The 13686-nt window shown below is 43.6% G+C and overlaps 1 protein-coding gene across 3 annotated transcripts; it reads right to left on the reverse strand.

Moving 5' to 3' along the window:
• Positions 1-139: 139 nt before the first annotated feature.
• Positions 140-13451, reverse strand: klhl21 (kelch-like family member 21). Of its 3 annotated transcripts, none has more exons than XM_047572548.1 (5): positions 13295-13451; positions 6900-7983; positions 4802-5207; positions 4041-4113; positions 140-2889 (listed from the first exon to the last, which is right to left on the reverse strand). In XM_047572548.1, exons 2-5 carry the CDS (start codon positions 7924-7926, stop codon positions 2560-2562), a joined length of 1836 nt encoding a protein of 611 aa, XP_047428504.1. In that variant the 5' UTR covers positions 7927-7983; positions 13295-13451; the 3' UTR covers positions 140-2559. The 3 variants fall into 3 exon arrangements, with proteins under 3 accessions (XP_047428504.1, XP_047428511.1, XP_047428496.1); XM_047572555.1 differs by lacking the exon at positions 13295-13451 and adding an exon at positions 10634-10709; XM_047572540.1 differs by lacking the exon at positions 13295-13451 and adding an exon at positions 8578-8726.
• Positions 13452-13686: the final 235 nt, after the last annotated feature.

Below are 13686 nucleotides of genomic sequence, written 5' to 3' on the forward strand. Positions count from 1 at the left end.
CAGTGTGGTGCATTCACTGTCCATTGATTGTCAGTAAACAGATATTTGTTGGAGCCTTGCGTACAGCTAATCAAATACAGCCTACCTGGGCTTTCATTTGTTTCTACCGTACTGGAAGCATTACACACGAAACAGCACAAAGGGTTAAGAATAAACTGTATTTACAAAACGGGTTCAACATCACAAACTTGGATGAAAACTAAGAAAACAGTGCTGCGTTAACAGGAGCATAGAAACACTCAAAAATTATATTTCCATTAAAGCAAGAGTAACCGTACACGAGAGCACACTGAGATTGTTTTGCACTTCCAGTTGTGACTGCCGCCTCCTCACCAGCATTTACCAAGCGCCACTGATCGTCTCGCAGCGGGACAGGCAGGGACGTCATAAGCAACCACTGCACAAATATACCCATAAATAAACAGCAAAAACATTCATAAATATAGATTTTTAAAGGAGAACTTCTTCATGCACATTCGACCGGCGGATATAAAAGCTCAGTTTAAGGGTCAGGAGTGTGAGGAGGAGATGTTGTACGGCCTAATGAGCACTAGAGTAAGTTGACATCACATTGAGTTCTACCATGCTGACAGGAATTTACTCAGCGCAACTACTTCTCCTGGTGAGATTCAACCCGTCCTCTCTCGCTGTACAGGTGTGTGTCTGTGCTGGATATCAGTGGTTCGTCGTGATTGTCGTCGTTTTTTGGAATGTAAACGGATCATTGCTGCTTATGTCTAATAAATTATTAAACTCCACCGATGTAGACTGAACTCGGGCCGAAATTGACATAGAAAAAAAGGGAGAGATCTTTTGTTTCCCATCCTTTCTTTGTATGAAATTATTACAGCCACAACCCACACACAGTTCAGGTCCGGTTTGTTATGCCGGTGGTGGCTCATGTATCCGTGAGCTGCTGCCATTTCATCTGGTTTAGAGCCTCAACAACCTCTTCCCCATACGCATTAAGACTCTTCAAAACTTGTAAACGGACTTCGACGTGGTGGAGTTTCCCTTTGAAGCCTTTAAATTTGAATTCGCTGAGTTTGATTTTTAAAAGAAACACACAGATATCCAAATAAAGAAACACCTGCTGCCGACTCTCCCATCCTCTGTGCAGGTGACAGTCCCAGATGGTTCCCTCAGAAAAGCTTATCGCCTCTCTCTTATCAACAAATTACGGCGTTTAAAAACAATTCGGCTTTGTGTCACTGTTCAAGTGTGTAATGGGCTCACTGCTGCCCCTGGTGACCACCCGAAGAAACAACTTCAAGCAAAGCTGCTGCTTTGACATGGATATACAGTATAAAGAGAACTTAAAATGATTTCAGTGAAGAAGTACTAAAAACTGAAGATGCTCTAATGACTAGTGGAACATGGCTGCAAAGGTGAGTCAATCCCCACAGACCTCCTTTGTAAAATGTCCAACTTTGCTGCAGAAATAAACACGTTTAAAGCCTGGTCTATTGGTGAGTAATCCGTTCACTGCAACTGCATGTACGAATATTTATATCACCCATCTGCTTAAATGATACCAGGTCTAAAATTAGGAGGCGGTAGGAGTTTGGTACTGCTAAAAACTGCCAATAAGCATTCTTCCTCATGTGCTATCAAGAGCAAGTATCTGTGAAACCGCCCATAGAAATGAAATCAGACTGTACTCTTAATATTGTTAACTTAAAACTGTAGCTGAGTCATCTGCAGTCAGGTATCCAGTTTTTCTAAATACATGCAAAGGTTCCCAACAACCCAAGTTTCACTGGGACTTTTCTGCTTCTTCAGGCTGCAGGGGGCAGCGATGAGCTCATCATCAGTCTGACAAGAACGGATCTAACTTGTTGACAACAAGTGACACAAAGGTGGACTATAGAAAGCTGGACTGCAAGTATGGATTATTAGAGTTAACCTCCTGGTGACTAGCGGCTGCTTCCTGTAGCTTTTCTCAGGGACCAGCTGGGACTGTCCCCCAAGTCGATAGTTTAGTCCACAATGGGGCTAAGAAACACCAGGGACCAGATGTATTTAAACGGTATGTGTGCACAAAAAACTACAAACATACATATACCAGTAAAAAGAGGAATATGCACCATCATGGCTGTTTACTACTGCCCAAGAAGACCAAGAAAGTCTGTGAAACTGTGCTTCTTCCTCACAGAAAAAAGTCCCTAGTATATAACTATACGTTACGTAACGTTTAAGGGGTTTCCACTGTTTGTCCACCTATGATTTGTGGAAACGAGGCTTTTGTGGCCACTTCCAAAAACCAAACAGGCAGCTGTGTGTGCAGCTTTACAAACCCGATGAAAACAACGTATATGCATATTTCTACCTCTGCGCACACACACAGTTTAAGTCGTTTTTATGCATCTGGTCCCGGGGCCTTTCAACAGCTGCGACTGATCATCACTGCACGACAGTCAAGCAGATCACACCGAGCTCAGTCTCCTCTCCTCCCTTACAGCTTCAGCATTGTGATGAGGTAAATTCACAGTAAACTACTGACGGCACGACGAGGGAGAACAGACTCGTTACGTGTGACGAGGGCTTTGAGGCCGAGCCTCAGTGCGCCGGGTTCACATCCTGGTTCTGATTGAGATTGTTGTTGAGATTATGCAGTGCTTGGTGGCGCTGGTGCCGGTGCAGGTGAATGCTGTGCAACTCGGGCGTGTCGGCGGTTTCGAACGCACTGGACACGAGGGGCATGAACTGGCGGAATATGCTGACGCTGCCGTGCCAGAAGGTCGGCTGAGGGAGCCGTCCAGCCAGGGTCCAGGTGCGGATGGTCGGGTCGTAGGCCTCCACCACGTCCGACAGCTCGAACGTGTTGTCGTAGCCCCCGGACACGTACAATTTACCGCCCAGGGCTGCCACACTGCCACCAACGTGAACCTGGAAAAACAATTACACTTTAATATATGTGATGTCACGGCACATATTCATTAGAAACCCAAGACAAAAAGTAAAACGATCAAGTAAGTCAGCGGGAATGAAAAAAAAAAACAAGCGGACGGCCCAAACTTTATTTTGATGTCAAGAATATACTTGTTAGCTTGATTCACTTTGCTAGTGAGCCCAGAGAGCTTCATCTTGTTTAAACAAGTGACTCATGTTATGACAGCTCCAGAAAATTTGGCAGGATTTTCAGTCTGATCTGCATTTGCTGCACAGGGAGTCAGCGACTTCCTCGTCACACCATTCAACATAACAACGAAGTCCGGCCCATTTGGCCTATTTCAAAGAGAACGTCCCTCGCTCTCTACTTTTGTTTTTATCCTAAACATAAATTCTTAAGTTTAAAAAACAAGATATTATTTGGTTTGTGTGTTGAATTCCAAAATTAATCACAATAAAACACTTATTAAAGTATAAAAGGAGAAAATAATTTAAATTGAGTCCCATTGACACACAAGCCCTGGACCAACCATTGTCCTGGTCAATACAGGTGGCACACTTAGTTATCATATAAGGCAGAGAAATACAGTTTTATTTGTATAATAGATAGATAAATAAAAGTCGCACACAAATGTGGTGAAAAATAACCAAATACTGGAGTAATCCACAGCCACCTACAGTGGGACAATGGAAACAGAGGCTGAGGGAGGTGTATGGAGCTTTAACTGTCTTTGCGAGGAGGTGGTTACCTATAGCAACATCCCTCTTTAACTGAGGGGGACCCACACTATGCGGTGATGTCTTAACTGTCCACTTATTTGTTTATTTTCCACTCATTATTATTCAGCTTTCTGGGACCCAGTATTTTTCACACTGTCATACATGCTCTGTGATGTTGTCAATGAATGTTGTGTATTGTGTTCCTTTGTTTAATAAAAATAAAGTTTAAAACAACAACAAATATCTCCCTGTGACCTTATCGAGATTAAGTGATGACAGATGATGGATGAAGGAATAACAGAAGATAATGTTGGAATCTGTCACTGATGAAGTGCACTGCATTTGAATAACTTCGCCATTAGTGATGACAAATGATGGCTAATAAAGCACGCTGGCCAGCACAACAGCACCTGATGTGAAATACAAACCTGGGTCATCGGGCTAATTTTATCCCACTCGTTCTTTTGAGGATTATAAACATCGACCTCGGCTGAGTCATCCCTGCAAATAGAAAGAGACAGAATTTGAAGTCACCGCCAAAACACCACCACCTTCAAATGTCACCTTTGAACTGGAAATAAAATGCTCTTAAAAATGCGCAAATCCTCAATTACTTCCAAAATACTGAGGTGTTCTATATCTAAAGACATCTATAAGCAACATAATTAGTATTCAGACTGATAAATCTATGTGGTATGAAGTCATTTTGTCCTTTTAAGAATAATCTACCTAAAGATGCCATGTAATATAGTGTATTGCAGGATTATTATGATGCATCAGGAATCACGACACAAAGAGACATGAAGAAAAAGAACAAATAACTAAGCTTTTAGTAACTGCAGGTGTCAGCAGTGTAAGGAAGATGTACAAAAGGCTGGACATGTGATTGGCAGAGAGTTGGAGATATTCGTCCCAGTGAGGGACAAGAGGACACTGGATAAACTGCTCTCCATTATTGACAATCCATCCCATCCACTACACCAAACACTACAGGGACAGAGGAGCTCGTTCTCCAGCAGAATTGATTCAGCTCGGCTCCCATAGTGAACGCTACAGAACTTCTTTTATATAAAAACTTTATCCAGATGTGTAACAGCTCATCTTTCTGTAACAACTAAACTACTACGACCAAGTAGTTTCCCTTATGGATCATTAAAGTCTAGGTTACGATAAATGACTGAATTCTCACCTGACAAAGTAGATGAGTCCATTAAGGGTCACTGTTTTCGGCGTGAAGGACCACGGAGGCAGCTGTCCGCAGTTGACCATGGTCCATCGGTTGGTGTCCGAGTCGTAGCACTGGACGGCCATGGTGTCCTCCCCAGTCAGAGAGCCTATAGCGTAGAGGCGTCCACTGCAGGCGGTGGTGGAGCAGTTGTCCATGGGGTGCAGCATGGCCGGCAGGGCCTCCCAGCAATCCAGAGCTTGGTCGTAGCGTTCGGTGCTGTCCGACGCCACCACGTAGAGCTGACCTTTCAGGACGCACGAGCTGTGGTACTCGCGGGCCTTCAGCATGGGCGCCGCCTCGGTCCACTCGTTCACGCTGGACTTGTAGCGCCACACGCCGTCGTACAGACGAGAGCCGTCAGAGCCACCTGAAGGACGCAGACGTGAAGTTTAACCGCGCAGCGAGGATGTGTGTGTGCAGGTAGGTGCTCAGCATCCCGGTGAACACTACAAAGACAAATAGTTTCTACTCAACTCCTCCGGGGTTTATAATGAAATCCCCTCCTCAGTCTACACGCCCCATGTCTGTTTGTTGATTAGCATATCGCTGTTAAACACGAAAGCAAGTGTTTCTCCACCAGGCTGGTTTCTTTGGGCTGGTGAGAACACAGCAATCATACTATGCCAGAACAAATACACCGCGCTGAGAGAGTTACAGAGGCTGGTCTCAGTCAGCTCGCAATGGCTCCCCAGAGTGATTGGTTTTGCAGTGTAATTACACATTTTCCACAAACCGATAAGACTAGTATTTAGAAGCGTGTAATGACATAATCAAGCGGTGTACATCATGCCTGTTTGGAAGGGTGCGACGTGTACAATGTGCACTGGATATAGCAGCATTGCACCGTCGCATCAGATATACATGAACTTTGTTTTCTACGTGTAAAGACAACAATAAATAAAAGCAACTACAACTAAGAAACCCTTCAATGAATTCCTGGTGTTATCCATGAGTCAATTTCACTCGTGACTGAAACATTCAATGTATTTTTCATTTAAATTTGAAGTGGCACTAACACCAACTACCTAATAACTATCTAATAAGTCAGATATGACTCAAAAGGTAAGGTTACAAAAACTCAATGTGCCGGTCGACATTATGTAACCATAAGCGCCAGTTATTTTGGTCAGTGAGCTGGCGCTACTAAAATTATGGGTCACCATCAGCGTCTAGCAGACAGCGTCACAGCCTAAAAGCGAGGGTTTAACACGGCTTCTCAATGAAAACACGCTTCACAGACGAGGCCAGTCCACTGGTGATAATGGTGGTGATGATGATGATGATGATGATGACACCACTGTTATCCTGGCAGTACATCATGTCCTGCCTCTCTTTGCCTTGTTCACACAGTAGCCAAAGCGCCTGCAGTTTATTTATAAGCACAGCCTGGCGTCCGTTTCATAAGATGAAGAAGCAGGAATGGAAATCTACTGCCTGGAAATCTCACTGCAGTCAAGCTGAAGCGCAGCTAATGTGACCGCGTCTGTGGTCTGTGATGAAGCTGAACTCTAACTGGGACATGAGACAACTCTATTTCAGACTCTCGTAATTTACACCATATAATCATGAGTAACGATGAGTCAATTGTACTTTGATTTGTGTATTTACAGCATCCACTCTTTTTAGCAGAACCAATCAATTCATCTATTAAAGCATGAATGTGATTAGCTTTTTTTTTTTATTAACCATTTAAGACCTAAAAATCACAATAGTGAGAAGTTGCGCTTTCTGGAAAAAACGTTGCCATTACGGTAATGATGACGCACCGCGGCTGTTGGCTGCAGGGGAGCGACGCAAGACTGGGGAGACCAAGGAAGGGAGTTGTTTGGAGGAATTTGTTGGTGAAAGCTAAGTTAGTTATACATTTGAGATGTCATGAAGGTCTTCCAGACAAAAGCACAACTCCCCAGTGTCCAGCCACATTTTGAACTGTCAATATCGCAAACCATTGTGAGTTACGGTAATTCAAATACAGTGTCCTTTAACGGATCACTGAAATCATTTTAAATAATAATGTATACTCTTTGTGCTCTTTGTTGAACGCCTTCAAACAACTTACCTGTGACATACATATCGCTTCCGAGGGCGGCTATGCTGTAACCCCCTCCAAGGTGGTCGGGGAATTCAGCCAGGTAGCGCCACTGTCCAGTCTGAGGGTTGTAACAGTCCACGGTGACCAGCTCGTCGCAGTCCTGGTCGCAGCCTCCGACCACCACCAGGATCTCCGCCAACCCAGTGGACGGCCGCGGCCGCATGCGGTGGCAGGGCCTGTCGTGGCGGTCGTACTCGCAGGACTGAAAGCTGCGGGCCTCGTTCACCATCCGGAGGCAGGTGGGCGACAGGTAGACGAGCGGGTCGCTCTCCACGTGGGCCAGCAGAAAGAACCTCCTGACGAAGGGGAGTCGGACCTGCTGGAGGAGCTCGGGCCAGTAGTGCAAGCGCCGCTGGAGATCAGCCTTCACCCAGCGCACTGCAATTTGGTAAACCGTCTCCTCCTTGTCCACGCAAAGGTCATCGTCGGACACAAACTCAAGGAGGCGCTTCCACGGCAACCGCTCAAAGTCCATCCCTTTAGCCAGCTCCATTATGTTTTTGAGGACGAAGCGGCGCGCGCTGTTTGCCAGTTCTCTACAAGCGTAGGCTTCTGCAAAGTCTTGGATCTCTAAGCAGTTTGAAACGTCCAACCGCTGCTCCAGAAAAGCACAGCAGGCCTCTTTGACCGAGGGGAACTGAAAAAGATCAGCCGTCTTCAGCAGGAGGTCCACGTTATCCTGAGTGACGGTGACCCGTCCTGTGTAGCAGAAGTCCACCAGCAGACCCAGAAGCTCCGCTGAGACCTCGTGCAGAACCACTCGGTCCATGGCGCTCTCTCTCAGCGTCCCCGCAAACATCGCCCGGAAGTAGGTGCTGGCGGCGGCCAACACCGTGCGGTGGCAGTGGAACTCGCGGCCCTCCGCGCACAGCGTCACGTCAAAAAACTTGCGCTCCGCCCGGAGTTCGTGGATTCCCCGCAGCAGGTTGAAGGCGTGGGCCGTGTCAAAAAACGGCAGGGTGGACGGCTGCGTCTGCAGGACTGGCTTTTCCATCGCTCCTCTCTCGCTGTGTTTCAGTTTCAGGTGGTTGGCTCAGAATGCCGTTTTCATCTGAAAAACATAACACCACCAGAAACATACATTAAACATGGTACCAAGTACGGCTGCAACATATTATTATTTCCTAAATCAATCTTGATTGATACTTCAAAATGACAGTTTGGCTTATTAAATGTTAAAAGATTTTTCTTGTTTGATAGATCGACAGTAAAAAAGATAAAGTTAATTTGTTGTCTGCCATGTAAGGTAAAATTCATCAAATAATTTCCCACAAGGACTATGACATTACGCATGAAAATTCACTTGATATTTACTGATCATCAGAAGAGTTAAAGATGTCCACTCAACTGACTTGACAGGCACATTTGTCTATAAAGATAAACATGCTAACAGCTTTAACAACATTCTAGGTTCACAGTAGAGTCTAAACCATCCTATCAATTACAAAACACAAAAGAAAAGTTTGAACTGCATTTCCAGAACCTCAGTGACAGATGAACAGTCTACAGGAAACCGACCAAACTTAATTCACTAGCAAGCAGTTTTATTTTAGAAATTATACGATAAAGCATTAAAGCACCAGAACACAACAAAGTCACACTTCAGCCTGTAAAAAAAGGCCCATATTTGAGTTTTTTCTCCTACCTGACGAGCCCCTTCAGGCACGGTTCACGTGTAAAGCCACGGCGTGCAGCTGTCTACAATATATACGAATGGCAGAGCAGCACTGGTGAATATGACCAGCTCCCCACTGCTGTTTAAGAAAGAAAGCATGCTTGTGCGCCGGGGCTATAAATACACTAGCAGTGTCCATTTCCAGACAGGGGAGGGGGATTTTAGGGAGAACACCTAACGCGCAGCGGGCTGACGCTGAGTGGGGAGCACAACCCCTCTGATGGTATGTCTCTGTGGTTAGTCACAGTGAGTAAGTAGTCTCTGAGAGAAGAACCAGCTGAGCCTGGGCCTCCTCACCACCTTCAGCATGCAGCAGATCAAAATATAGCCTCCTGTGTTTCTGATATTCAGAAGTCTGTTTACCGGACCGAGACATAATTAGATAGATTTATCCCGAGGGAAACTGGTGCGCAAGAGTCTGACTCCTACTGACTTTGGTCCACTGACTTTTCCTATACAGTCACCATCAGGTGGAAAGAGACTTCGACGAAACTATTTGTCACTGACTTAAAGGTTTAATTTGTCCTGGCTAAATACTTTAAGTGTAAAATGAATTACACTGCGGTAGAGCATCAGAGAGCTGATAGCTTTGATGGACTAAATGTTTGAATGAGTTTATTCACAACATAGTGACCAGAACTTTATATTTGGTTCTGGGCTTTTGGACTCTGACTGTTTCTCTGACTAATTTCTCACCATTACCCAGAAGTTTTAGCCCAAAGACATCAATTATTGAGAAAATAATCTGTAAACATCCGTCAGTTTAATAAATATTGAAATTATTAATGTGACTAATGGATTTACTGTAGTGTAACATGTTTGGTTTTTTTTTTTTACTTGTGGCAGTCACGTAATGTGTTTTTCTAATCGCTGCTTTCTGAGAAGTAAAGTTTATTTTAAGGGTTGTACTGGGATTCAGTTCCAGTTATTCCACTCCAATCACCGGGAGAACAAGAACAGACGTCGGTGCCGTTAGTAGCAACCTGGATTAAATGTCCATGTGATCTACTTGTCAATATCTGGGGACGATCGTTCTGTCTTAAAATATGCGAGTATCTCCTTACAGAGATTTGTTTAAAGGTTGTAATAAAGCCTCTGGTGCACTGGCCAAAGGGTTTAGCGCACATTCCACACCGGGGTTCAACAATGCAGCCGTCCAAATAACTCTGTGAGGGATCGAACTGCTCTCTGAAGGGCAGACGGGGCCTCAAAACCCAGACCTCCACAGAAAGTATTTGTCTTCCTAATTTCAGTGTAAGTGATTCTCTTTAAGTTTGAGGGGATGGTGGGATTCCCTTACACAGAACTCATGAGATTTCCTTTCAGTGGATCGAATGTGTAATTTCTCAGTCCCACCATGTTCAACTACAAAGGCTTAAAACATGTCACATCTCATCTTTATCTACATCACTTAAGATTGCTAACAACGCATAAACATAAACACAGATCTGTTAACGGCGGCTTTGTACTCCGACGGCCGGGAGCATTGAGCAACCTACAACCGCAGTGTTTACCAACCAGTTCTAAGAATAGCTGAAAGAAATTCATACTCTCTACGGGAGGGAGAGAGGGAAGCACTGAAGGTGTTGAAACAAATGGAGAGAACAGAGAGGGCAGTGTATGAGTGAATAACACTGGCCTGTCCGCCCCATACCTGAAGTTATGACCTGCAGTAATGTTCAGGACAAAAACAAAACACCCAGAGAGGGACAAGGCTGTTAGTCAGATGACTAAGAGGTCAAAACCTTGAACGATCATCAAAAGTAGTTTAGAGATTCTGCTCATATCCACTAATGTGTAAAAAGTTTTTTTTAAAAGTTTTTATCAGATTCACTTTGATTCATCATTTGGAAAACACTGACAAAATAGACATATAGCTAAAACTCAGTGGCATTTTGATCTCAAAACACCTATATGAAAGTAAGAAAACTGTAAATATCGTTGTTTTGTGACAGTCCCTCATATAGTTGCTGAGGCATTTAAACCTGAAGTACAGTAGTGGAGTAATCATGCAACCTCTCCATACCCTGAAAAATGGAAGCAAAGGAAACAAAACGACAGCTTCACCCGACTCTGTGGCTTCCAGGAGTCGCACTCTCCAGTGAGGGGATGTTTTTCTGGTGGCTGCTTTGTGGATGTGAGCAGAGCACGAAAGAAAAAAACAGATTCGGTTTATAGGCCAGTCCAGGCACAGTGTATTCTCATCTCCAGGTTTCAGTGCCAGCGTCGCCCCTTGCTGGTGCAAACTTGCAATTAGCACCACAGACAATTTACATAGTGGCTTCAACACTGTTTTGCATTTCTGTCATGTCAGTATCAAGAGCAGAACTGCTCCTCTGTGCAAACAACTACGTCACTTAAAGTAGCTTCTCGCCTCTCTCATTTATAACCGGGCGACCTTAGGTCAACTTAACTGTTAAGTTAAGTCAGCATTTACCTTAACTTAACCCATCGGTCAACACTGCACAGACTCTCATTACAGAAAAATCAAACAAAACAAACTAAAAAAATCAACAAATAAATAAATAAATTCCTTTAGCACAACATTTTTTTTTAAACAAAAATGTCCCTTTAATAGGTGCCCAATGTCTCCTGACAGCATGCAATCAAATACTAAAAAATAATCTATCATTTTTATTGATGTATGCAGTACAAAACACTAACTATGAGCACGAGACTTGGCCCCAACCTTTGCAACTATGTATTTAATATCTTAGTTTGCATGTGTTACGGTTATGCTACTTTGACTGGCAAAAAGATTAACACACGACAAAGAATTTGGAAAGAGGCATATAAGGAAGGCTTTTTTGCAAAAAATAAAGCCATCCATCCATCAACATCATGACCCAGTTCCTAGTTTGGTGCTGACCAGCAACCAGCAGGCTAACAGCCACGCGAAGGCAGCTGCTCTCTCTGCTGTCGCTCCGGGCAGCCACCAGAGTGGAGCGAGATAAACCCCTGATCCTCCACAGCTGAGCCTGTCGTGGCCATAAAAAGGCAACCACATCACACTAACCTGCTTCTCTACAGAGGGAGGCCAACACGTGGCCACCAGTAACACCGACACTCAGATGAGAGGCGGTGAAGGAGTGATTAAGTTCTAGGTTAGTCCACGCAAAAGTGTGCTGTTAGCTTTAGAGAATATTAAGGAATCCTTTATACTCTATTTATGCTATTAATAAATCCACTGATATCCAGATTTTTAAACCAAAATGAATGAATGAAAGATTTTTGACTGATTTTGTATGTAATTACTTCACAGGCATAGTTATCTCCACGATGGTGATCAGAGAATAAAAGTTAAGATATATGTGTTTACAAGTCATCAATATGATTCACAGCAGAACTTTATTAACAAAGTGGCTCTGGACACTGGGCGGCTGCGGAGCATCAAAACTGCTCAAAGAAGATTAATTCAACTTAATTAACAACACTGAGTTCATTCAAAAGAATATTACCACGACACGTATTCACACAGGGACGTGTCGTCAGTGTTGTTGCTGACATCAGTTCTGGCTCCGTTCATCTTTCCAAACACTTGTTCTCTAACTCACTGAATAGCTACCTCCGTGTTTCTGTCCTGGGAACTCATTACATCACCTGATGTTTATTCCTACATGGGTCAAAGATGTGCACAAGGAATGCGTGCAGAAATGGTTGGATCGAGCCATTAAATAGTTACCAGTTGCTATTTCTTTCCTAATGAATGAACGACCAAAGATCTTGCTGATCAGACCGGTCTGTTCTGACTGAGGTGGTGACATGAAGCATTTTGTCTTTGTTATCAGTGGAATATCAATGTCCATGTAAATGTTGCCTGTGTGAAAAGTCAAACTAACAAGTATATAACGATAACTCTAACTCATGCCGTTTTAAATTAAACAACTTATTTAATGTTTTAGTGCATTCTGTAGCACTTTTAGTTGGATTAACGTGTTTTTATGCTGTTGTGTTACTACCATAACTTAAATAAATGAGCTCTTCTCACCATATCCCACTACTGTACTGTGGGACATTTTGTGAATTAAATCCAGATGTTATCCAATGAATAACTAGCCTGTGTGAGGCAGAAAGAATTCCAGTGCCACCCAGAAGGTTTCTTTCCGTCTTATGACTCAGCCATTACCACCACGGATCATTTCAATCACCCAGCAGTGTTCTTTCATCTGTCTCTGCATTCCTCCAACTAACTCTTCTCCTGCAACAAGACTTACAGTTGGAAGATATTATAAATATTTGGACCTTTTGGACCCAGCCTTACGTGTCCGCAGTCCTCAAGTCACTCTTCCCTCTTCAAAGCCTTGCTTGGCCATGGTGTTCATGTACAAGTGCAGCAGCTAGTTTTAGATCGTACCTCACACACAATTTTAGAACCAAACACACAAATATAGAGTCAGTCAAAGCTAATGTTTACTGACTGAAAACTGTTAGCAACTTTAGCCCGGCTAATGAACGTTATACGTGTTTATTGGCTCGTCGACGTGTTTATAATGGCATGCAGTCAGCATTTAAAACAATATTTTGATGCATTATGAGTCTTGTCACATGTTAAAAACGCGCCCAGAGCATAAAAGTCCCATTTATGCGAAGCTTTTTGACGTTATTTTCCAGCTAACCTTTTACCGTCCTGCGACCAGAGCAAACAACAACCTTCAAAAACAGATCAGCTCCCATGCAGACAACTTACCAATACGCGTCCTGACGGGACGACGATGAGCTTAGAGAGCATAAAATGTCAGCATCGTACAAATTGAGCCGAAATTAAAGTTTGATGCCGCTGATGTGTCTGGCCTCGGTCTCTGCGCCATGACAGCCTGGACTGTAAGGAATGCTGCCTTCACGTGCTGTCGTAAATACTCCACCAAACTGAAAACCAAGACAATCTTAAAACTTTACTTCTCCACCGACCACAGTGTCGCCACTACTACCACAACTATGACTATAATAATATTAATAATAACAATTCACCCTTTACTAAATTTGATTTTGTATGCCATTTACCTACTACCTCTGGGAGCAGATAATAAGTCTTCCGAGGACACGTAAAGGTCACATCACAAAATTATAATACATCGTTCT

This window comes from Mugil cephalus, chromosome 1 (genome assembly GCF_022458985.1).
Source record: "Mugil cephalus isolate CIBA_MC_2020 chromosome 1, CIBA_Mcephalus_1.1, whole genome shotgun sequence".
Lineage (NCBI taxonomy): Eukaryota > Metazoa > Chordata > Actinopteri > Mugiliformes > Mugilidae > Mugil > Mugil cephalus.

What these genes read in the sequence shown, in the direction of transcription:
- klhl21 (XM_047572548.1), bottom strand. Translation starts at nt 7,926, where the DNA reads ATGGAAAAGCCAGTCCTGCAGACGCAGCCGTCCACCCTGCCGTTTTTT. An exon ending in AAGCGATATGTATGTCACAG is followed by an intron (nt 5,208 to 6,899) that starts GTAAGTTGTTTG and finishes TGCGTCCTTCAG; the next exon opens with GTGGCTCTGACGGCTCTCGT. An exon ending in AAATTAGCCCGATGACCCAG is followed by an intron (nt 2,890 to 4,040) that starts GTTTGTATTTCA and finishes TTGTTTTTCCAG; the next exon opens with GTTCACGTTGGTGGCAGTGT.